Below are 21,414 nucleotides of genomic sequence, written 5' to 3' on the forward strand. Positions count from 1 at the left end.
TGTATAAAATTACCTTCAGCCTATGTATATAAGGTGTATGAAACATAAACTTAGGCTTGGGTCTCACGCCCAAGATATCTCATTATGTATATGCAAATATTCCAAAATCCAAAAACATCCTAAATCTGAAACACTTCTGGTCCCAAGCATTTCGGGACACTCAACCTGTATTTCCTTCCTATGAGGTTTCTGAGGGAGATCTGTACACTCATTTCATCCAACAACCTGGTGTTGGGTAATCCCTTAGCCCTCCTCAGTTCTTTTAACTGTCTCTTTTGGTAAAGTTTAAAGAGATTTCTGGAGTAACAAGGAGTTGTTTGTTCCCTGAAGGAAGGGTGATCAATTATTCATTCAATGAATATGGATTGAACACCACCCTGGGACTCTTTTCTCGGGATGACTTTGTGACAGCCCCCTTGCTGTGAAGGCTGCACAAGGACCTGGTGTCCCTAGACATGGCCTTCAAAGCCTCCAGCAGAAACCTTTGGGCTGGGTCTCCACTCTTTGCCCGGACAACCCGAACCACATCCCTTTCACTCTACACTTCCTTTTTCCCAGGATCAAGCATGAAAACATTGTGACCCTGGAAGACATCTACGAGAGCACTACTCACTACTACCTGGTCATGCAGCTGTAAGTGAAAGGTGACAAAGGTGACCCGCTTCCTCCATGGAGGTCTGGTGGGGCCTGGGGGGGGGGCTAGAGGAGGTTGAGCAGGGGTGAGGGAAGGGTAGGGATTCAAAGACAAAATCAAGAATTAGTTCAGGAGGTTCTGAAATGCTAAGAGTCCTTTTAGGCTCAGTACACCCCTGGTAGCAGGGACGTTCTGTGTGGGCCCAGGGGTAAAGCTAGAGCTTATTAAGTCGGTATGTACCTTACTAGTGTTAGAATATTTCCTACCAGACAGCAGATAGCTGCAACCCCAACCCTTCCATGCTGCTCTGCTGCCCCGCCCCTCCCTTGGAACTTTCTGGACCTCCTCACAACCCAGCAACCAAAGGGGCAATGCCGGGCATAGCAGCGAACCACCAGGACCCTTTTCTGGCTCTATGGCTTGAGTCCGTTTTGACCAATCCAGGTCCGTTAAACTGGATAGTAAATGTTTTAACATCACCCCAAGGTAAATTACTGTAGGAGTGGAAACCACAGGTAGACAGATTTCAGTATAAAGACAGACTTTTTCAAAAGAGAGCCACCCAAAGTTAAAAACAGGCTGTGACAGTGTGTGTCCATCTGTAGGACAGAAATGTTGCTTCCTTAGCAAGGTCTTGGGTTGTTATCATACCCAATAAGAGTCTGCCTGACAGTGACTGCCGTAGAAGTTAGTCGGTGCTCCTGAGGGCTCATCCTTGAGCTCAAAGACACTTCCATAAAGTACACACACACACACAAACACACACACACCACTCTGCAATCTCCGCGGGGCAGAACACAATATAGTTTTTTGCTGATGGGCTCTTTCATGAGAAACTTTAATGAGCTAACTCAGGCCTAAGCAGCTGATTACTCCCGGGCTCACCTGAGTTCCAGGGACAAGCCGCAGCAGGTAGCAAGGGAGTAGGTGGGAAGAGCCCAGAGCAGCACTAATAAGTGAGCGGGGACCAGGTGGCACCTTCCCGAGGCCAATTCAACAGGATTAGCACACGGTCCCTCGGAAGGCTCAGGGGAGCAAGGAGGTGGGCAGGTTGAGAGGCCCCTGAGGAGCCACCAAGCCTCCAGGACCCCGGCTGCTCAGGGTCAGGCATTCGTAGCTACGTACACAGAGTCTCTTTTCTGTGGACCTCCAGCTCCTAGAGCTGAGCCCAAAGCCCGAGCCAGAAGCCGACAGCAGGGCGATGCGCATTCTGACTGAGGAAATTCTGTCCCTTTGTTGCTACGAGGTGCTGTCGGGGGCGCATGGCCTCATCTAACATCACAGGCCAGTGGGAAGGGGCTCAGATAGTGAGAGGGTTGCAGCCCCTGGCTCAAGGTTGGAATAGTCTGGGGAGGTTTATCCTGGAGAAGAGAAGCCCTCGGGATAGCTTCTCACTCACTGTCTTCGCATACTCGAGAAGATTCACGTGAAAGGATGTTATTCTGAGCAGTCCCATCTGCTGGTGGAAACTATAGGGCGTCAGGTTTCAACATAACGTATAGAAATATTAAGGAGACGCCAAAAGATACAGCACTCTGTCTTAGGAGGTAGCGAGTTCTCTGACACTTACGTGTTCTAGTACTGACTAGAAAACTTCTAGGCAAAAATAGTATAAATTGTACTCAAGAAGTAGGGATTGGACTTGATCTTTAAGCTTCCCTGAGTCCTGAGATACCAAACCATGTGAGTCTCAAAATACCCGTACAGCCCTACCCATAATTCCAGCTTTAGGTAGCCCAATTTTCAAAAATGAGGGAAGAAATCCTGATATAGCACAGTTAGTCTCGTTTGCACACCTCTTTCCCGCTCTGCCCCATTTCAGCGTGACCTCTATCTTTCATCACGGCTTCCTGTGTCCTAGGCCAGGCAGCTAAGACATGTGTCCACACTAAGGGATTACTGGCTTCTTGTGCAGCCCCAACCAGGGGCATTTGCATTTCAAAGGAAGTTTGCAGAGAGAGGCCAATGCTCAGCCCAAAGAAATGACTCCCTCGTGACACCACCCGGGCGCCCAGAGGAGGTGCTCTGAGACCGGTGTGATCCTCCTGCACCTCTCAAATCACAGCTCAGGGGCACCTGCCTGTTCCACCACAGCTGTGTCCCCCATGGCCACAGAGCAATCACATTCTCATTGCTTTGACCTGAACGAGAACTCAATTCCTTCTCTTGCTCCTGTGCCCACAGCGTCTCCGGTGGGGAACTCTTTGACCGGATCCTAGAGCGGGGTGTCTACACAGAGAAGGATGCCAGTCTGGTGATCCAGCAGGTCTTGTCAGCAGTCAAGTACCTCCATGAGAATGGCATCGTCCACAGAGACTTAAAGGTGCCAAGGCAGCAGTCCTTGGTGGGAAACAGATACTGACCCTTAAGGAAGCTGCATGGGTCCCGGGACTCTAAGCTCAGTAAAGCAAGAGGGTCAGAGTAGTTGACTCCCAAGGCCCCTTCTGCCCTCAGATTCTTTAAGCAAATTTTGAAAGGCTAAACGATCATTATTAATTTGCACCTCAGTCTCTTCCTGAACCTTTCACTGTGCCTCATCCTGTTTGGATACCGAAATAATCCATGCATCTTGAACTCAGACACAGTCAAAATCAAAGTCAACAGAATACTTATTGCGGGTCTGCATTGCACGAGGCATTGCACCAGACTTTGGAGATAGCAGAGGCAATTAACCAAGGGTCGGTTCCCTCAAAAAGCAAACGGTCCTGGGGTAGTTGGGAGTGGGGAGAGAGGGGTTGAACATAGATGGCTGTGAGGCTGAGCAAAGTCAGGGCCACGGCATGAGGCAGAGTGCTGGGGTGCAGGGGCACGGGTGCAGGGAGGAGGAAGGAGGAAACCGTGGGGGAAGATGAGCTGGCCTTGCAGTCAGGAGCCCAGGGTTCAGCTTCCTAAGAAATTATATATTAAGGAGAAGTAAAGAGATATGTGTTTCAGGTGATTATATCCTACCCTCACATCTCTCTCCTCCTACAGCCCGAAAACCTGCTATACCTTACCCCCGAAGAGAATTCTAAGATCATGATCACAGACTTCGGTCTGTCCAAGATGGAGCAGAGCGGTGTCATGTCCACTGCCTGTGGGACCCCAGGCTATGTGGGTGAGTCTCGGAACAGGAGGGAAGTTGACCAGTTGGCTACATTCAACCACATGGATGTTATTCCTGGGAGTGATTATAAGGAGACAGGGGCTATCCAGGCAGAGCAATACCTCATGGGGTGCAGGGCCAGGTGACCCGTCCATCTCCGGAACTGCCCCTACTATTCTCAAATCCTACCGCCTACCCCCGCCCGCTTCCCACAGCCCCTGCCTCTATCCTGGCTCCCACCCCTGCCAGCAGACTTCGGCCCTTGTCTTTCCGGCTGCAGCAGGGGCAGAGGCAGGATCACAAACCCAGAGCTAAGAGCTGAGGGGTTGAGCACAGTGCCCTCCCCTCTCCCGCTCTGGAGGAGACCTCAGCTCCCCACTGTTGGGAGACCGGAAGCACAGGACATTGAGTTTGGGCCTGGGGAACCCGGATGTACCCCAAGGAAGCACTCTGGGAAACTGGCAGAGGTGGGGCCCCCTGTCTGAACAGCCCTGTAGGCTTCCAGGCCCCCAAAAGGTGAGAGCAGGCAGGGTACCTGGGACAGTATTCCTGGGATCCACATTCACTCCTGCCCTTCCTCTTAGCCAGTCGTCATCTGTTTGGGGTTGGGGACTGGGAAGCAGAGCCCTGACTTGAGAGAGGGGGTCTCTCCCAAAAAGGGAGGCCGTTCACTCACCGGCAGGTGTTGAGTCCACTGGTCCAAGCCCCGGTATCTGGGATAAGCACAGACAGCAGCTCTCTACTCCCCTCGGGGCTCCCATGCAGAGGAGGACTTGCTCTCGCCCTCCCAGAGCTCTCGAGTTACCACCTGCCCTCCGGGAGCTCCTAACCTGGAGGCAGGGGGCAGGGGGCAGGGGGCAGGGGGGGTGGTGGTGGATGCAGCCTCTGCCTTCCAGGAGCTCCCAGCCTAGCGGGAGACAGACAGACCCTGCACCGAAGACCTCCCCACCTGACGGGAGAGGCACAGCCCCTGCCCTGGGGGTCCCCTACCTGAGTGGGGAGACACAGGCCCTGCCTTCAGAGCGCGCTCAGTCTGACCCGGGAGACAGAGCCCTGGAGACCCCCAGTCTGATGGGGCAATCACGGACCCCGTCCGGAGGCAACTCCCGGTCTAAGGGAGAAATCACAGCCTCTCTTTGAGGGAAGATTTAGTCTTCTTGGAAGAGACACAGCCCCTGCCCTTGGGGAGTTTTCAGTCTCATAGAAACACCACCTTCCCCTGGTCTTCCCTAGTCCTCTAAGCCTCTTGCCGACCTTCAGCCCCCACCCCAGAGCCCCCTCCTCTTGCCCCCAGCCCTGACTCTGCCCTTGGTGTGCTGCAGCTCCGGAAGTGCTGGCCCAGAAGCCCTACAGCAAGGCCGTGGACTGCTGGTCCATCGGCGTCATCACCTACATACTGTGAGTAGACGGGCGCCGGCTCAGCTCCCGGGAAACCTCAGAGCCAGCTGGCCCCTCCCCTGGCCCGTCTCAGCTCCTCCCCCATAGCAAGTGCACGTGCAAACACTCGCTCACACCTGTACGCACTCGCACGCACGTGCACACACTCTCACACCTGCACTCACTCGCACACGTGCACGCCCTCGGACACACGTGCACACACTCGTACACATGCACACACTTGCACGCACCTGCAGGCACTCGCACACAGGTGCACACACTTGTGCACACCGCTCCAAAGCTTCCTGTCTTGAGCTCCACCGGTTCTAAAAACCGAGCCCAGCATGACCCACCACCCAGCCAGCTGTCTCCCCCCTCTGCTGCAGCCCACCCCTACTTTCTGTCAATGGGTATGTGAGTCCCCGTCTGGGGAACGAGCAGTGAAAAAGAGAGAGGCCGAGCCAGGCACGGAAGCCGGGTGGACCCGCTGCTCCTGCGTCTCAGCCTTCTCTCCTGAGGCAGGACGGTGGCCGGCGTGAAGCCGATCGGGGTCTCCCTGGCTCCCTGCACACACTCCCGGGCTCTCCCTTTCCCACCCTGCTCACCACCTCCTCCCCACCATCCCCTCACCTATAGCAAACTCGCCCTTAGGAAGATAACCCACTATGAGATGTTTGTCCCTTAGTGTGAATTTGGGTCTCTGTTTCCTCAGTGTATGTTGAATAATTATGCTCATTCATTCATTTACTCAACCAATAGTCACCGAGTACCCTGCGTCAATCCCTGGGCTAGGTGCTCAAGAATAGAGCAGGGAACAAAACAGCCTAAATAGATCCCTCGGGTAACTTACACTCAAGTGGGCATTCCACCAACCTTCAAGCTCTTTTATACAGCATCCAAGAGCCAGGGGATGCACAGGGAAGGTGGCAAGGGTTTGGGGGAATAATGCACAAAGTCAGGGCTGCCCCCAGGGCTGCCTGTTCCAAGCCCTGGCACCTGCATAAACACTTTATTCCTGCATCAGAGGCAGACCCAAGTCCTGGTCACACCGCTGGTCTGGGACCCCATTGCCCGCCTGTGTGCACAGTGGGGGTCTGGGGGGAGGAGAGAGGCTGGCCCAGGAGGGACAGGGTTGTTCAGCTGCGCCCCTTTCTCCTGTCTCACTGCAGGCTATGCGGGTACCCCCCTTTCTACGAAGAAACGGAGTCTAAGCTTTTTGAGAAGATCAAGGAGGGCTATTACGAGTTTGAGTCTCCATTCTGGGATGACATTTCTGAGTCAGGTAAGGCCAGCAGGTGTGAAAGACAGATAACAGACTGGGGCAGTGGCTGCCAGGAGAAAAGAGCTGAACAAAGGATGACAGTCCTGGCTCCTCAAAGTCCCTGAGGATCTTAGAGAACAGGCTGCCAAGGAAAGTGGAGAAATCTCCATCGGCTTCAAAGGCCAGATAAATAATTTACATCTAAGGACCATGCTTTTGTTTTTCTGGGGACAGAACCGCAGTACGCCTGGGGAAGGGGTCGTGGGGGGAGGGCAGAGCCAACGGCAGGGGAGGGTTCCAGGCAGGGTGGCAAAAGCAAGGCGGTACATCCCGACAGCAGTGTGCCGCGTCTGTGAGATGGTCGTGCCGTGCTTGCTGGGCCTGCGGAATCAGAGCGGGAACAAGCCGGCACTCACATGTGTGCCCATGTGCCGGCGCTGGCCCATGTTTCGGTGCAAATGCACACACATGGGACGGGCAGGCACACTGGTGCCTCGTGACAGGCGATGTTTCTGCAGTGCTGTGTGGGTGAGGCTCTAGAACCTCTCTTCTTTGGTGGTTTATGGTGGGTTGTTTTTAGGTGGTTTGGATTTTTTTTTTTTTTCCTCTCTTTTAAGCCTCTTAAAATTGCCTCTTTGGAAAATTAGCTAAAGATGCATTCACTGCCACCCACCAGCCCGGAAGTGAATTTCCATCAGTCATGGAATCTGGTCCTTAGTTGTCGTGTCTCTGCTTGTTCCTCTCAGCCAAGGATTTTATTTGCCACTTGCTGGAGAAGGACCCGAATGAGCGGTACACCTGTGAGAAGGCCTTGAATCACCCCTGGTGAGTGAGCAGAGTGGGCTGGACTCTGGCCCCTGGCCTGGCGGTCCCCAGAGCCATGCTGACTTGTCACGTCACATTCCCCGGAATCTGCTGGCCCTGAGCCGCGTGCTGTGGTGACGTGCCAGGAGCATACGACTGCCCGTCAGGTACAGGTGGAGACACACACAGCAGGTCATGGAGCGGGTTCAGACCTAAGGGTGGCGGCTGAGTTGTCCAAGTCAAGCGCAGGAGCTGGGCGCAGCCAGGCACTGTCATCAGCGCCGGGGCAGGGCGCCCCCCTCGGTCCTAGCTGCTTGAGGGGCACCACGAACAGGCAGTTCTCTCCTGTCCTTAAGAGCTTCATTTTACGCTGGTTTCAAAGCCTGTTCCAGGTGAAGTGAGTTAAGAACAATCACAAAGCAACCAATTGATACAATAGGAAAAGAAAGTCTTGAAACACTTTTTTTTTCATGCTACTCCCCTGCTCAAGAATTTACAATAGCTCCCCACTTCCCACCACAGCAAGCCCAGAGTCCTTTGTCTTTCAGGTTTTCCCTAATCCGGCCTGACCCTTTATCTCCAGCTTCATTTCCCCGGATCCCCAACACACCGTCTCTGTTCCAGATAGGCCTAAGGGCTGTCCCTCTGTCCCCGCCTCCCTCACGTGCCAAGGTCCTTCCTAACTGCACCTTGGGCCAGAGCACCTTCACCCCCCGCAGTGTCCTGCCTCTTGCCCTATATGTGGCATCCGTCGGGATCCAGATCAGCCTCTGCCCCTCCCCGAAGCCCGCACCCCTGCAGTCCATGCAGAGCTCCCCATTTCTCTTTACTAATTACACAGCTCACCCCGAATCACTCTAGTCCATGGCATGAACAATGCCCCACACCTAGGCCATAAGCTCGCAGGGCTCAGGTCCCCTGTCTCTCACTTCCCTGGGTCCGCAGCAGTCGGCACGGTGCCGTACATACAGCAAGCGTCTGGGGAACCCTTAGGAGACAGGTGAATGACAGGCTAAGGGGGTAGGAACGGGCAGCCTGTCCCAGATGGCACCAGACGGTCCTCACTGAGGAAGCCTTCCAGGAGGAAGTGAATTCTGAACAAGAGTTTGGGCTAAAGGACAGTGACCACCTAAGGGTTCTGTGATGCTGGGGTCAGTAAACATTTTCTGTAAAGGACCAGATAGTAAATACCTTAGGCTTTGCTGGCCATACTGTCTCTGTGGCAACTGCTGAACCCTATTGTAATGCAAAAGCAGCCATGGGCACTACTGAAATGAGCACAGCTGTGTTCCAATAAAACCTTACTTACAAAAACAGGAAATGGGTAGATTTGAGTTTGCCAACCCTGCTCTAAAAGTTTTTGGTTTTGCCAAAGCATAAGCCGTTCTCCTGGGCACTCTCCTCTGCGTTAGCCTGGACCTGCATGCTCCGTGACACCCCCGGCTGAGTGTCCACAGCCACCTACTAGCCAGGTGTCCCCTCCTGCATCCACAGGATCGACGGAAACACAGCCCTCCACCGGGACATCTACCCGTCAGTCAGCCTGCAGATCCAGAAGAACTTTGCTAAGAGCAAGTGGAGGGTAAGCCGTCCTCCCCAGGGGTGAGCAGGCTGTCCGGGCCCCGGGAGGCTGGGCTGGCACGAGGGCTTTCCTCGGGGCGTCCCAGCGGGCACTGGAGCTCCCTGCACCCTCCCTGAAAGGACAAGTGGCACACTGGTTTCACGAGGCCACAAGGCAAAGGGAAACCTTGAGCCCGAGGTCCCCTCTGAGGACGCAGCAGGCCCGACGCTGCTCTCGTGTCTCCCTAGCAAGCCTTCAACGCGGCCGCCGTGGTGCACCACATGCGGAAGCTGCACATGAACCTGCACAGCCCGGACGCCCGGCCCGAGGTGGAGAACAGGCCGCCCGTCACCCCAGCCTCGGAAGCCTCTAGACCCAGCTCCCCCGAGATCACCATCACCGAGGCACCCGTCCTGGACCGGAGCGTGGCACTCCCAGCCCTGCCCCGGCTGCCCTGCCAGCACGGCCGCCGGCCCGCTGCCCCCGGTGGCAGGTCCCTCAACTGCCTGGTCAACGGCTCCCTCCGCATCAGCAGCAGCCTGGTGCCCATGCACCAGGGGCCCCTGGCCGGCGAGCCCTGCGGCTGCTGCTCCAGCTGCCTGAGCACCGGGAGCAAAGGGAAGTCCTCCTACTGCTCCGAGCCCACGCTCCTCAAAAAGGCCAACAAAAAACAGTACGTATTTCCAGCCAAAGACGGAGCCCCAGCCCTGCTCAGCCTGGGTCTGAAAGAACTCAGGCAGGAGGACTGACAGCAACGGACACAGAGGGCTCTCCTGCTCACGGGCAGCTCTAAAGGGTGGGAAGAGCTCGGGGTCAGGGGTCAAGGGAAATGCTTCCAGCCCTGTCCCTGTCACTCACTGGCTGTGAGGTCGTTGACAAGTCAGTGAATGTCTCTGCCTCTAGTTTCCTCATCTGTAAAATGGGTTGACTGAAGTACATTTACCTGCTCAGCCTGCCTCACAGAGGCACGGTGAAAGTTTAGCGAAGCAACAGATTATAAAAGCCCACAGAAAACTGGGTACATGTGAGTGGTGAGCATTAGATTCGTCGAGTTTCCGGGGCCTCTGTGTCTTGGGGGAGGAGAGGGGTCGGCAGGACTTGGTTGTCTTGTATGTCTTTCCTGCAGGGGTTTGAACTTTCCGAACCTCCTGCAGGGCAGAGCTGAGTGGATACCGCAGGCACAGAGAACCACCCCCCAACGCTTCTCCCAAATGCTTCAAAGGCTGCTGCTTCCCTTCCTTTCTAGGAACTTCAAATCCGAGGTCATGGTGCCTGTGAAAGCCGGTGGCAGCTCCCACTGCCGGGCAGGGCAGACTGGCGTCTGTCTCATCATGTGATCCCTGGAGCCTGTGCCCGTGTCACTGCAACTTTCAGGTGAGGACGAGAGGCCGGAGGGCCAGGGCCCGGGGCCCGGGGAGAGCTTCCATCCCAGAGGAGAGCCCCATGCCGGGGGCTCAGTGATGGGGTCTGCGGGGGCTGGAGATGGCAGCCCCACCCTCGACCTGCACCGCTTTCCCACAGGAGAGACGTTCGACTCTTCTCTGCCCTTCCAAACGTGGCGTCTACCCGGCAGAGCGAGGACAGAAGAGCAAGTGGAGCAGGGCCTGGCAGGAGCAGGTTCTGGAAAAAGCACCAGCCCCTCAGGGAGGCCCGGGAGGCAGCCCCAAGGCACGGAGGCCTCGGCTGAAGCTACGGGCAGGAGGAGCAGCACCCGCCGGCTTCCGGGTCCCCCTGACCTGCCTGCTCTCTGCCCCCACACCCCGCGTGCCGTGGCTCTGTGCAGTGTGCGTAGCTAGCTCTCGCCTGGGTCCGTGCTGTTTGTCGTGAAAAGCTTAATGAGCTGGCCAGGCTGTGTCACCTTCTCTAAGCAAAGCCATATGGAGCATCCGCCCAGCCCCCGCTCTGCACACACTCCGTCCCCATGGCCAGAATGGGCTCGCGGACGTGGCTGCCTGCCCATCTGCATGAACGACAGGCGGCTCCCCGTGGTCTGCCGCGAGCTCTCGAAGTCCCGATCCTTGACTGCGGGCTCAGTTCTCACCCACGCTGAGACCCAGCCAGCCAGCTCCCGGGCACACTTCTGTCCCCTCCCTCTGTGCCTCAATCTAGAAGCAGCTCCGCACCCTCCAGGGTGGAATCGAAAGACACTCATGACTAGGGACTGTGAGGAATTCTCACCCTGGCCACATACCCTCCACGCACAACCAATTACCTTAACATGGGAAGTTACTTTCAGCCAGGAACCCTAATGCCACCTCCGTTCCCCTTTCTCTCCTTGAAAGACAGGCACGTTCTTGTCCTTCCCCGGTTCCCTCACGACCCGTCCCCCACCTCCAGCTTCATGCTCAGTGTTGTGCTCAATAAAATGGACATATTTTTCTCTACAGGGTTTCATTTGGTTCTTTCAAAGTCAGGAGATTTCTGAGCCTGTCTGGCGTGGAAAGTGCATGGGCAGCTGAGGTCAGGTAGGAGCCGGCACTGTGGCTGGTGCCTGTTAGGAGCACACAGTGTGCCAGGTACCCTGTGACATGAGTGACAGGAGTTGCACGATTGACTCAGTTACTCCTCCCCGACAGCCCCTTGCGGAAGGTTCCGGTGGAGCCCAGGCAGTCTGGCTCAGCGGCTGTTTCCTTAATGACTGCCCTACATGGGCATGAGTTTGAGCCCCAGCTCTGCCCCGACCTGCCGTGTCTGGGACCTTGGGTCAGTTACTTAGCCGCCTGTGCCTCGGTCTCCTCACTTGTCCGATGGGAATAACAGCAGCACCTACATCCTACATCGTGAGATGATGCAGGCGACGTGCCCAGCGCAGTACTGAGTGAATAATTAGCATCATTAACCACGGTGAAGAAGATAACAGAGATAAAAGGCCTCGCGCGGTGCCTGCCTGGGCCACGGTTAGCACCCAGATGTTCATGCCACTCCGCAGTCTCCCCTCCCCGCCCCCACACACCCAGGTACATTTGAGACCTCGGGAGACACAGACCCTGGTCTTAGTCCGGCCTCTGGGAACTCTGTGATTTCGGACACGTGACTTCGCTTCTGTGGATTTCTCTCTCCCATCTGTAAACGAGAAGCCGTAGGTGAACACTGCTCCCCTAGCGTGTCAAGGATAGAACCCACCAGATCCTGGGCCAGGGGGGCCCAGGCCCCTCGTCTGGGTGCCCGGCAAGCTGAACGGAGCGGGAGCACCCAGGAGCTCCACGTGGGCGACAGAAACAAGGAACAAAGGCACACTTAGCTGGGACACAGACCATTTTCCCTCTTTGAACCTCCAAGGCTCCTTTCCAAAGATTTTTATTGGCCTTTTCATTTTTACATTATTTTTTGTTAAGTTTTTGTGTTGGTCTAGGATTCAGCTACAACACAGAGAAAAGGGCAGGGACACTACCCAGCCCAGGTCCCTTGGCTGGAAAGCTCCTAGTCACCATGACATGCCCACCTCCACCGTCTTGGTCCTTCAAATGCAGTTGTCCAGTCAGCTCCGGCTCAGCGGAAGCCCAGGGTGACCGTAGTAGCTGCACGCCAGGGCCGGTCCAGGCTGTGCCGAGCAGCATCAAAGTCTCCCGAAGTTGGGGCACACTCCAGCCCAGCCTGCCCCCCAAGAGCAAAGAGGGCAGGTGAGCGGGGCCGGGGCTGGGCCTGGCGCATCACTTGCAGGTGGCGTAGTAGAGCACGCGGGCGTTGATGTGGTCTCGGATCTGCTCCACGCGCTTCTCCAGCCCCGTCAGGTCTGCCGAGCGCAGCGTGATGGCCTGGCTGCCCCGCAGGAGCTCTGACTCCATGTCTGCGGCAAAAGGACAGCGGGGGGGGGGGGGGGGGCTGGTGGTGAGACACCCAAAGCCTCCCAACCCTTCCTTCTCCTCCCCTACCTGGAGGAGGCACATGCAACCCCCACCAGGGGGACCTGGCCGCTAAGGCAGTGGCCCCTCCAGCCTCGCGCCCCGCCAGCCTCGACCCCACGGTTAGAAACCTGGCAGGGCCCAGACCCCGGAGTCCCCCACTCCCAGTTACCCCTGTGCCCCTGCCCCTCTCTCTGCTCCAGGCTCTCTCAGTTGTCCCAGGCTGAGGAGGGGGGCCACAGGCACCAAGATTAGCAACCCGACGTTGGTGGCCCCAGACAGCTGCCATCCCACCAACGATCCTCAAGTGGGCACCTCGGCAAAGAGCAGGCCGGGTGACCACAATTCCTCCTCACTTTGCCGCCCCAAAGTGCCACTCCAGAGAAATCTAGGTCCATTCTGCACACCATCCCCAGGTTATGCCAGTACGGCCTGTACCCCTGTCCTTCTAGGCAGGAGTTTCTCTGCCACATCCACGAAAGCTGGTGCCCAGCCTCAGCCTGAACTTTTCCAGGAATAGAGAGGAAGCAGGACCTGCCTCATGAGGCTCTGACTTTAAGGCAGATCTGGTTATTAAAAAATCATCTTCTCACGAAGCCAAAGTCTGACCCCTTTTTGCTTCCACCCGATTGTCCCAAGTTTGTCTCCTGGGGGTACGAGGATGTATCTGCTCTGCTCCCGCATGGCAATCCCTCACACTTCCGAGGTTCTACTGTCTCCAGTTCTTTCATCCACTCCTCGTCTGATGCAATGGCCGAGTCACTCCCCCAACCGCAGGTACGTGCGGGTCTGTCCACATCCCTTCTGAGGATGTAGGAGCCATCACCTCGGCACCAGGCCCCAGGGGAGATCCCACGAGCAGAGTGTCACAGTGTTATCACTGGGTTGACATTGAGCCAGTGGGCACCAACGTGGACCCGCAGGTTGATAAAATGTTGAAATATGCCCATAGTGATTGTTCAGTAGCTGTTCTTCTCAGCCCCCAGGAACCCCCCTGGCACCATCCTCCCATTACCCTGCAATTAAAGGCCAATTTCTGCAAGCAGGTACGTTCCTATTCCAGCCCTACAACCTGAGCCTTTTCTGGCTGGTGGGCATGTGCCACATAGTGTGACTGTCACCCCTGAGCTAGTACCCCCCCCCTACTTTGGTGCTTTGTACTTATTAATTCTTTGGGCAGTAGCAAGACCTTGCCAGCTTATAACAAGCTTGCAGTTACTCAAACTCTTGGGTCATTTTCAGGTGAGTGACAATTCGTGTTTGCTTGTCACTCACCGGTTATAAAGTATCTTCAGTGACCGTAGCCACTGAGAGGCCGGGCCTCCCCTGAGCTGTACCTGTGGGTTTAAGCCCAAACAGGGCCAGAGTGCGAGGTCACTTTTCTCCTTATTTAATTTTCATCCATTAGTTTCAGCCCATCCTTTTAGACTTTGGCTACTGCCTTAGAATATTGGCTCTGTTATCCAGTGTCTTAACTCTCTGTTACCCACAGATCTGATAAACAAACTCTTTACTGTCATGAAAAGCACTGAAGAGCAAGGCCTGAGCAGGCACTGACCCAGCGCTGGCTCCTTCCCTGGGGTCAGCGCCTCTCACCTTGCCCTCGGGGGTCTCACGTCTCACAACCTCACATCTACTCGTCACCAACCCACCAGCCCAGCCTTCTCTGCAGGGTCCCTGGCTACCCAGAGAGACCTCTGCCAATCACGTCTGCTGAAATCCAGAGAAACGCTGCCAGTGGCATCTACCGGACACACCAGCCCAGTGGCCTGTCATCCCACCTTAGAGACTGACTCGGTTCCTGGGGGCCCCTGCTCCCCTTTCTGAGGAAACCTCAGAACCCTCCCAAAAGCTACTTTCACTATGTCTCTGCCATATCCCAAACCCCCAGGTGTGCCCTGCTGCCTCCAGGGCTGTCCACCCTCCTCTTCCTCAAACTGGAAGCCCAACACGTGGCCCCAGCCACACTGCCCCAGGCCACTCACTTCTCTCCCACCAGCTCCTCGGCAACCCTCCTCTCCTGTCCCCAGCCTCAGAGCACACCTTGCTCCTTCTCACCACTCTCATCCTCTTCCTCACGGCCTCTCCCAGGTTACACATGCCCCCAGGCCCGCCTCCAATCCCATCCTTTCTCACCTTCACGGACCATGTCTCTCTCAAACTATTTATCCTCGGAACCCCTAGAGCTCTTACTATTCCGTCCCTGGCACAGACCACCCTGTCCCGTCGAACAGTTTTGTGCATCGTGCAGGCGATGGGAAGAAGGGCCCCATGTGCCCTGCAAGCTGCTTGAGGGTGGGCGGGTCGTGTGAGCATCTCTGCAGGCCCCAGGCCCATCGTGCCCCTCACACCTCCTGGGTGCTCAGGACGCCCACCCGACCCCACTCCCTTAGCTCCGCTAGCTCCAACAAGAGTGGGCTTCGGGAGCCCTGGGTTGGCACCGGCCTTCGGGGTGCCCGGCCGCCCGCGCCCTGCCCATGCCCTCACCTTTCATCCTGTCCATCATCTCCACGGTCTCCCCAAACAGCTCCTCCGCCTCTGCCTTGACGTTCACGATCCGGCTGCCCTGCTCACCCAGCGGGGGACTCCGACCCAGCCGGTCCTTCAGCTCGGCATATTTCTGCTTTATTCTCTCGAATCCCTGAAGGAGGCAGAACAGCCTCAGCGCCATTGGCAGGATCCCAGGTCCGAACGGCCTGTGCTTAACGCACTTGATATCACCCAAATCAACACACAGCAATAAGGTGCGTCCTATTATCCCCCGATAGGGTTCGGTTTGCCTGTAAAAACCCCCCAGCCACAGACTGTGTCTTAAACTTCTGTGTTTCCCTCCCTCCATCTCCAGCTCCTGCCATGGCCACCTCACTTCCCGCACGACGTCAGGCATGTAATAGTGAGTTACTGTTAAGCTGCTACTTGACAGTGGACTTAGCAACTTGGGCACTGTACCAGGACTGCAAGTGCCAATGTTCCCGGCCCGGCGGGAAGCAGGTGGTACACGTGGGGCACTGAGAATGGCTCTTTGATCTTCTCTCTGATCTAATTCTGACAATAATGGAGCTCAGATAAGGAAAGACTGTCTGTCCTCCCTGGGGACCCAGGAGACAAGCTCTGCGCTGGGTGTCAAGAGACCTGCTTTGTAGATGAGTGTCAGGCCTGCGACAAGGCACCCCCTCGTCTGTAAAGGGAGAGGATCAGACTAGATCGGCTCCAGCGTCCCCGAGCCGGCTACACTGAAGCCCGCAAAGAGAGAAATCAAATGCCAGGTTGAGGTTAATCCTGGAGTCCCCTCTGGTTCTGTTATTCTAAGCGCTGTTGCGTCCATGGTTTTATAAAGTGTGCAAAGTCCCCTCCTGCTCAGGACCCCCCAGTGGCTGTGCGTCCTGGGCTGACTCTGCCCTCTCTGTACCTCCTGGGCACTCAGGGCCCGCTCGTGGGCACCTTCTGCGAGCTGCTGGGCCTGGCCTGCCTGTGCCCGCTGCTGCTGGGCCTGGCGGCGGAGCTCCTCCATCCGTGCCCAGAAGTCACCCAGCTGCTCCGTCATGCCTGTCACCAGCCTTTCCGCTGGCCCCAGAACCTGCTGAACCTGTACGGGAAGAGGGAGATGTGGGGTTTGTGGCGGGTCTCCCAGGCAAGGGCCTTCATCCCTACCTTTTCTCCAACTCAGCAGGCAGCGGAGGCTCTCCCCCACCGGGACATCACGACTGCCCCCTCCCAAGCCCCTATCTGTCCACCGACACCCCGGCCCTTCCTTCTCCAGCCCAGCTGACCCCCCAACTCCTGCCGCAGCTCAGTGTTCCCCCACGCCTTCTGCACCCCAGCCACGAGACCAGAAAACCCAAGGCTCAAAGTCAGCCCCGAGGCTTGTACCCCTCCTTCTCTAGAACTCCAGCCCAGATTCCTTCAGGTCACTTTCTGGCACCTTCTATGCCTCGTGCCTAAATCTGTCTGTTCATTCCCAAATACTGGGGGAGGAAGCCATAACACCTCACCTCAGCAACCCTGTCCTGGATAAGCCGGAGGGAGCGGCTGGTGCCTTGCATGGTGTCCTGAGCCTCCTGCAGAGCCACCGTGCCCTGCCGCAGGTTCCCGACCACATCCTCCACCTGGCCCTCCACGGTGTGGGCTCGGCTCCTGGGAGGCAGAAGGGGGAGGAGAGAGAGAACGAGTGAACGGTGAATGAATGAATGTGTGCTTCACATCATGCACCGGTCCAAGAGAACACCCTTCCCAGCCAAGACCAAGAGCAAGGGGAGTATTGACACAGTGGCTGGGACATCCAGGACCCCCCAAGCAGGCACGATGAATGTGAACGTTATGCCCGAGATACCGCTGGGCACAGTTTCCAACAGGGAAGACAGGGTCGTGCGAGAAAAGTTTAACCTGGACTCCGTGTGTCACTTAGCCACCCCCCGCCACAGTAAGCAGCCCCTCCTGTGTCCCCACCCTCTGCACCCCTCTCCCGGCAATGGCTTTGGGGAGCCACACACCAGCCCACCCCGAGCTGGGGGAAGTACGGGGCCAAGGCCGTACCTGGCCTGCTCGGCCTCCGCCTGGAGCCTGCGGGCCCGCGCGATGTCCTGCTTGGTCTGGGACAGCACCAGGTCCACGTTGGGCAGCCTGGCCGCGATGGCCTGGATCTCATTCATTTTCCGCAGGACTGTGGCTGAGTCTGTGGGCAGCCACAGGGCCAGCACGGCCTCGCTGACCTTCTGGATGGTGGCCGCCTCGGTGCCAGGGTCTGGGAGACAGCCACGCGTCAGATGTGGGAGCCCACTCAGCTCCCCAAAGATCTGAGGCCTCTCCAGGCCGAGCTGCACCCACAGGAGTCACATGCGGTGGCCCTCTGCCACGGTGGCCCTCTGCCACGGTGGCCCTCTGCCACGTGCCCCAAGGAGCTGCTGCCCCTCTCAACCGGGCTCCGTGCCTGTTCTCCGGGAACGTCTGGGAATCAATCCCGCAGGAGGATGACTGTCCTGTGCTCCATGCTGGGGCTGGGAGGAGGCGTGGGGAGGGGGTGTCTGCACAGCTGTGGCAACTAAGTGTCTGGTGCCACAGGAAGCTGTGGGCTGGGGAGAAAGAGATGGTGCCAGACAGCTGGTCCTGAACAATGCCCGCAGCACATACATAATCAGCCCGAAATGGGGAAGAACGGCCAGGAACTGGAGCTGCTTCCTTGGCAGTAAGACCCCTTCCCCGCACCCTTCCTCGGGCCAGAATGCTCATTTTTGCAAAGGCAGATAAGAATCATCAGGTCTTTGCTGGAAAGTCACCTTCTCAGAGAGGCCAACCCCGGCCACCCAATCTAGAACTGCAGCATCCGCCCTAGGCCAGCGTTCCTTACCCTCCCTCCCCGCCACGTCCTTCTCTCTAGCACTTAGCAACACCCACAGGCTGAACACTGGACTCAGTCAACTCGACTTTTGTCTCTTTCCCCACTAGAGCAAAAGCCCCATAAGAGCAGGGACTGGGTTCTGTCCACACCCGTACCCCCAGACCCCGCGCAGTGCCTGGCCCTTGGAGGTCCTCAGTGTTTGCAGAGTGAATGGAGGACCGAAAAGGTTCCAGATCCAGATCTCCCCTTTGCTATTCAAGCAGCCCGGGGCAAGTCAAGTGGCTTCTCTGAGCTCAGTTTCCTGATCTGGGAAATGGGAATAATGATCCCCAACCGGAGGGTGTGATATGAAATAATCTACTGGCAAGAGTTGTTGCACCAACGCTGGGTCAGAAAATAAGAAGTACAGAGATGACATCAGCTCCTCATCTCTCCCTGTTCCCTTTGACAGATTTCACTGGCACTGAAGTGTTAGGGAAGGAAGGGGCGCCCCCCCGCCCCGATGGCCTGCCCTGAGGCCTGAACCCTCTGGGGCCCCGAGCCTCATTCCACAACCAAAGTGTTTCCTCACCTACTGGCTACACAGGTCCCATCCCCAGCCCCTCCCTATGCCAGGTGGAAGGACATTCCCAGAAGGCGGAAGCCACGCCCATTCATCTGTGTCCCTCGGGTGCATGCAGCAGCACACTGCAGGAGCCCACGTGGGAACTGCGGTTGAGTTTAACTCAGTGGGTTTATCCCAAACGTGAGCTTTCACGAGGATCCTCCCACAGAGACCATCAACCCTTCATCTCAGCCAGAGTCCTGCTCTCAAAACAAGGCTTAATACGCTCCACCTGCAGAAAGCCTGCCTCGCTCTGGCCCTTCCTTCATTCCGCATTGCTCCCGCAGCACCCACGAGCTTGGTCTGTGTGACACCCAGTTTCACGGCCTTCTGAGTATCAGGCTGGGCTCAGCAAGTATATACAGTGCTTTGAACAATAGCGCGGGAGGAGTTCAGACTGCAAATCAAATTAGACTTGGTCCCTGCCCTCATGGAGCTGGAAATGGAGTGGGAGAGACAGGCACATAAACAAGGAAGCACAACACGAGTGAGGAGGTAAGCGCAGGTGCTGGGATGGCCATGGGAGGGGCGCCTGACCCAGTCTGATAGGTCCAGGGAGGTTTTCTACACGTTAAGTAGAGTCACCAGGTCAGGGGAGGGTCGGGGAGGACAGAGGAAAAGCATTAGCAAAGGCGAGAAGGCCAGAGCGTGCATGTGTGTGCGCGTCCACCCCACAGTGCGGTAACACAGAGTGTGGATGAGGAAGTGGGTTATTAGGCTTGACTCCTACTCGCACCACCTCCAAGCTGGGGGCCTTCGGGCAAGCTGCTTAACCTCTCTGTGCCTAGATTCCTTATGTGTAAAGTGGAAGTGGTGATAGTACTTAGCTGATGTAGTCAGCATTAAATAATGTAATACCTGCCTGACACTCAGTAACAATAACTTAATAAACCTTTGCTGTTCGTTTTGTCGATTCCATTTGAAGAACTGGGGAAGACGATGTCTTCTCCTCCCCTGCAGACCTTCTACTCTCACTCCCGCACCGCGACCCGCATCCAACAGCAGCCAGCACCGGCGCCTCCTACACCAGGACCCTGGAGACTAGAACTTGCCGCTGTGACAACTGCGGGAAGCTTCCCTGGTCCCTCCCTGGGTCCAGGCCTCTCTCAGGCCCTGCTTTTTCTCTCTGCCCCGGACTCATTCTGGGACTTGACCTGAGACATGAGTTTAACCGAGAGGACAAAAGGGGCCTGGCAGCTCCCCACCTGTTCCCGTGAGCCTGGGTGGCCCTGGACGGGAGGATTCCACCCCAGCTCCCAGCCCCGAGGCCAGGGCCCTGGCCGAGGCCAAGGCAGGGCGAGTTGCCATTCGGCCTCTCTGGGCTTGACTCGGGCAGGGCAAGACGCCCTCCGCTGCGAGTCTGAGCCCCAGCCCTGGGCCTGCCCTGTCATCCACATCAGCTGGGCACCATCTCCCTGCATCCCCGGGTGACACCTCCCTCCAGTGCGGACCTCACGGCCTTAAGCAAGTCAGGGGACCTCAGTGGGTCCTTCCTGCCTCTCTCTGACCTGACATCTGCACTCCAGAGGGGGCTTTGGCCTACTCGGGCAAAAACACTGTCATAGTAGCAAGAAGAGCCACTGTCATTACACTAAGCCCTCGGCTCATATTAACTGGGCTCCCAGCCAAGCAAACTGCCTGGCAGCAACCAGAAATCTAATAATACCAACTCTCGTTCCTGAGGCACCTTTAGTTTTTCAAAACGCATTTTACATCAGTTATTTGATCCTCAGAATAAACCGTGAAATACTACCACTCCTGTTTATAGAAGCAAAAGACAAGGCAAAAAGGAAAGTAACCTGCCCAAAGTCACCCCAGTCCCCTGGGTCCTAACCGGGGATCTTTCCATCACACAGCCCTTCCTCACCCCCCAGGGCAGCCGGGGAGGGGGCCTGCTCATTTATCCCTTCCGCCAGTGTCAGGTGCCTTTCTGTGTCTGGCCTTATGCTGGGTGACACAGCGGTCACCAAGACAGACGACTGTCACTGCCCTCCTGGAGTTTACAGTCTAGTGCAGTGACAAATAATCCACCTGTAGACAAATGCACGAGTCTGAGCAGCGCAATGGAGGTCAGACTGCAGCGGGGAACGGGACAGCAGGGGACAAGCACAGAAAGGGTGCTCAGGAGAGGCCACAAGCAGCAGCAGCCTGGGAAAGAGCATCCGGGCAGAGAAAGAGTAGATAAAGGTCCCCAAAGCAGGCAAGAGCCTGACCTGCCTAAGGACAGCCCGTGGGTGAAGGCGAGAGGAGCTCAAGGTCACAGCCAAGCCATGGACACAGGCCAGACTTTGTGGGCCGTGGCAGGAGTGGGGAGTTTACTCCAAGGACAAGCTGAAGCCACTGAAGGATTTGAAGCAAGAGTGGATGTGACGATCTGACTTAGACATTTTTCAAAGACGTTTCGGGCTGCTCTGTTGAGAATGAGAATGGGTCACAGGGGAGCAGGCGGGAGGCGAGAGAACAACGAGAAGGCCATGGCCACGGTCCAGACGCGCCATGGAGGCCTGGGCCAGGGTGGTGGCAGGTGTGGGGACGAGGAAGGAGGCGGCCAGCTGATGACCCGAGCGTGGGAGTGAGGGGCAGGCAGGAGGCGTCAGCCAGGGGCAGGGGGCAGGCGAGCCTCACCTGTGAGGAAGTCCCGGACCTGCTGGATGAGCAGCCGCGTGCGGCGGACGTCCTCCTCCATCTGGGAGCGGCTGGTACTCACCTGGGCCTCCAGGCGCTGGGCGTCCGACTGCACCTGCGCCGCGGCCTCCTCGGCGGCCCTGATCTGCCGGCGCCCCGTGGTCAGAGGTGCCGAGGCCCCCAGGGACCCTCCACCCCAGACCTACCTAGGAAGCATCTGAAACCAACCCAGCGTGGCCCCAGAAAAACATGTGGGTGTTGGATTAAAAAAAAAAAAACAAAAGCC

General features: G+C 56.8%; 2 protein-coding genes across 3 annotated transcripts in view; one reads left to right on the forward strand and one right to left on the reverse strand.

The window, feature by feature from the left end:
• The window catches only part of CAMK1G (calcium/calmodulin dependent protein kinase IG), a 28,193-nt gene extending 17,759 nt beyond the window's left edge, over nucleotides 1-10,434 (forward strand). Inside the window, exons 4-13 of the mRNA XM_045536056.1 lie at nucleotides 559-633; nucleotides 2,819-2,957; nucleotides 3,608-3,731; nucleotides 5,042-5,117; nucleotides 6,266-6,378; nucleotides 7,104-7,182; nucleotides 8,656-8,743; nucleotides 8,971-9,395; nucleotides 9,969-10,096; nucleotides 10,244-10,434. Of these exons, the coding sequence (XP_045392012.1) occupies nucleotides 559-633; nucleotides 2,819-2,957; nucleotides 3,608-3,731; nucleotides 5,042-5,117; nucleotides 6,266-6,378; nucleotides 7,104-7,182; nucleotides 8,656-8,743; nucleotides 8,971-9,395; nucleotides 9,969-10,059 (1,210 nt within the window). The 3' untranslated portion in view covers nucleotides 10,060-10,096; nucleotides 10,244-10,434. The remainder of the gene's footprint in view (nucleotides 1-558; nucleotides 634-2,818; nucleotides 2,958-3,607; nucleotides 3,732-5,041; nucleotides 5,118-6,265; nucleotides 6,379-7,103; nucleotides 7,183-8,655; nucleotides 8,744-8,970; nucleotides 9,396-9,968; nucleotides 10,097-10,243) is intronic.
• A 1,571-nt stretch (nucleotides 10,435-12,005) lies between these two features.
• Nucleotides 12,006-21,414, reverse strand: part of LAMB3 (laminin subunit beta 3) — a 37,491-nt gene continuing 28,082 nt past the window's right edge. For both annotated transcript variants that reach the window (XM_045536163.1, XM_045536164.1), the window contains 6 exons: nucleotides 21,129-21,273; nucleotides 17,098-17,305; nucleotides 16,557-16,698; nucleotides 15,974-16,150; nucleotides 15,052-15,205; nucleotides 12,006-12,509 (listed from right to left, as the gene is read on the reverse strand). In XM_045536163.1, coding sequence (XP_045392119.1) covers nucleotides 12,373-12,509; nucleotides 15,052-15,205; nucleotides 15,974-16,150; nucleotides 16,557-16,698; nucleotides 17,098-17,305; nucleotides 21,129-21,273 — 963 coding nt within the window. In that variant the 3' untranslated portion in view covers nucleotides 12,006-12,372. The remainder of the gene's footprint in view (nucleotides 12,510-15,051; nucleotides 15,206-15,973; nucleotides 16,151-16,556; nucleotides 16,699-17,097; nucleotides 17,306-21,128; nucleotides 21,274-21,414) is intronic.

The sequence above is a fragment of the Lemur catta genome, chromosome 23, assembly GCF_020740605.2.
Source record: "Lemur catta isolate mLemCat1 chromosome 23, mLemCat1.pri, whole genome shotgun sequence".
NCBI lineage: Eukaryota > Metazoa > Chordata > Mammalia > Primates > Lemuridae > Lemur > Lemur catta.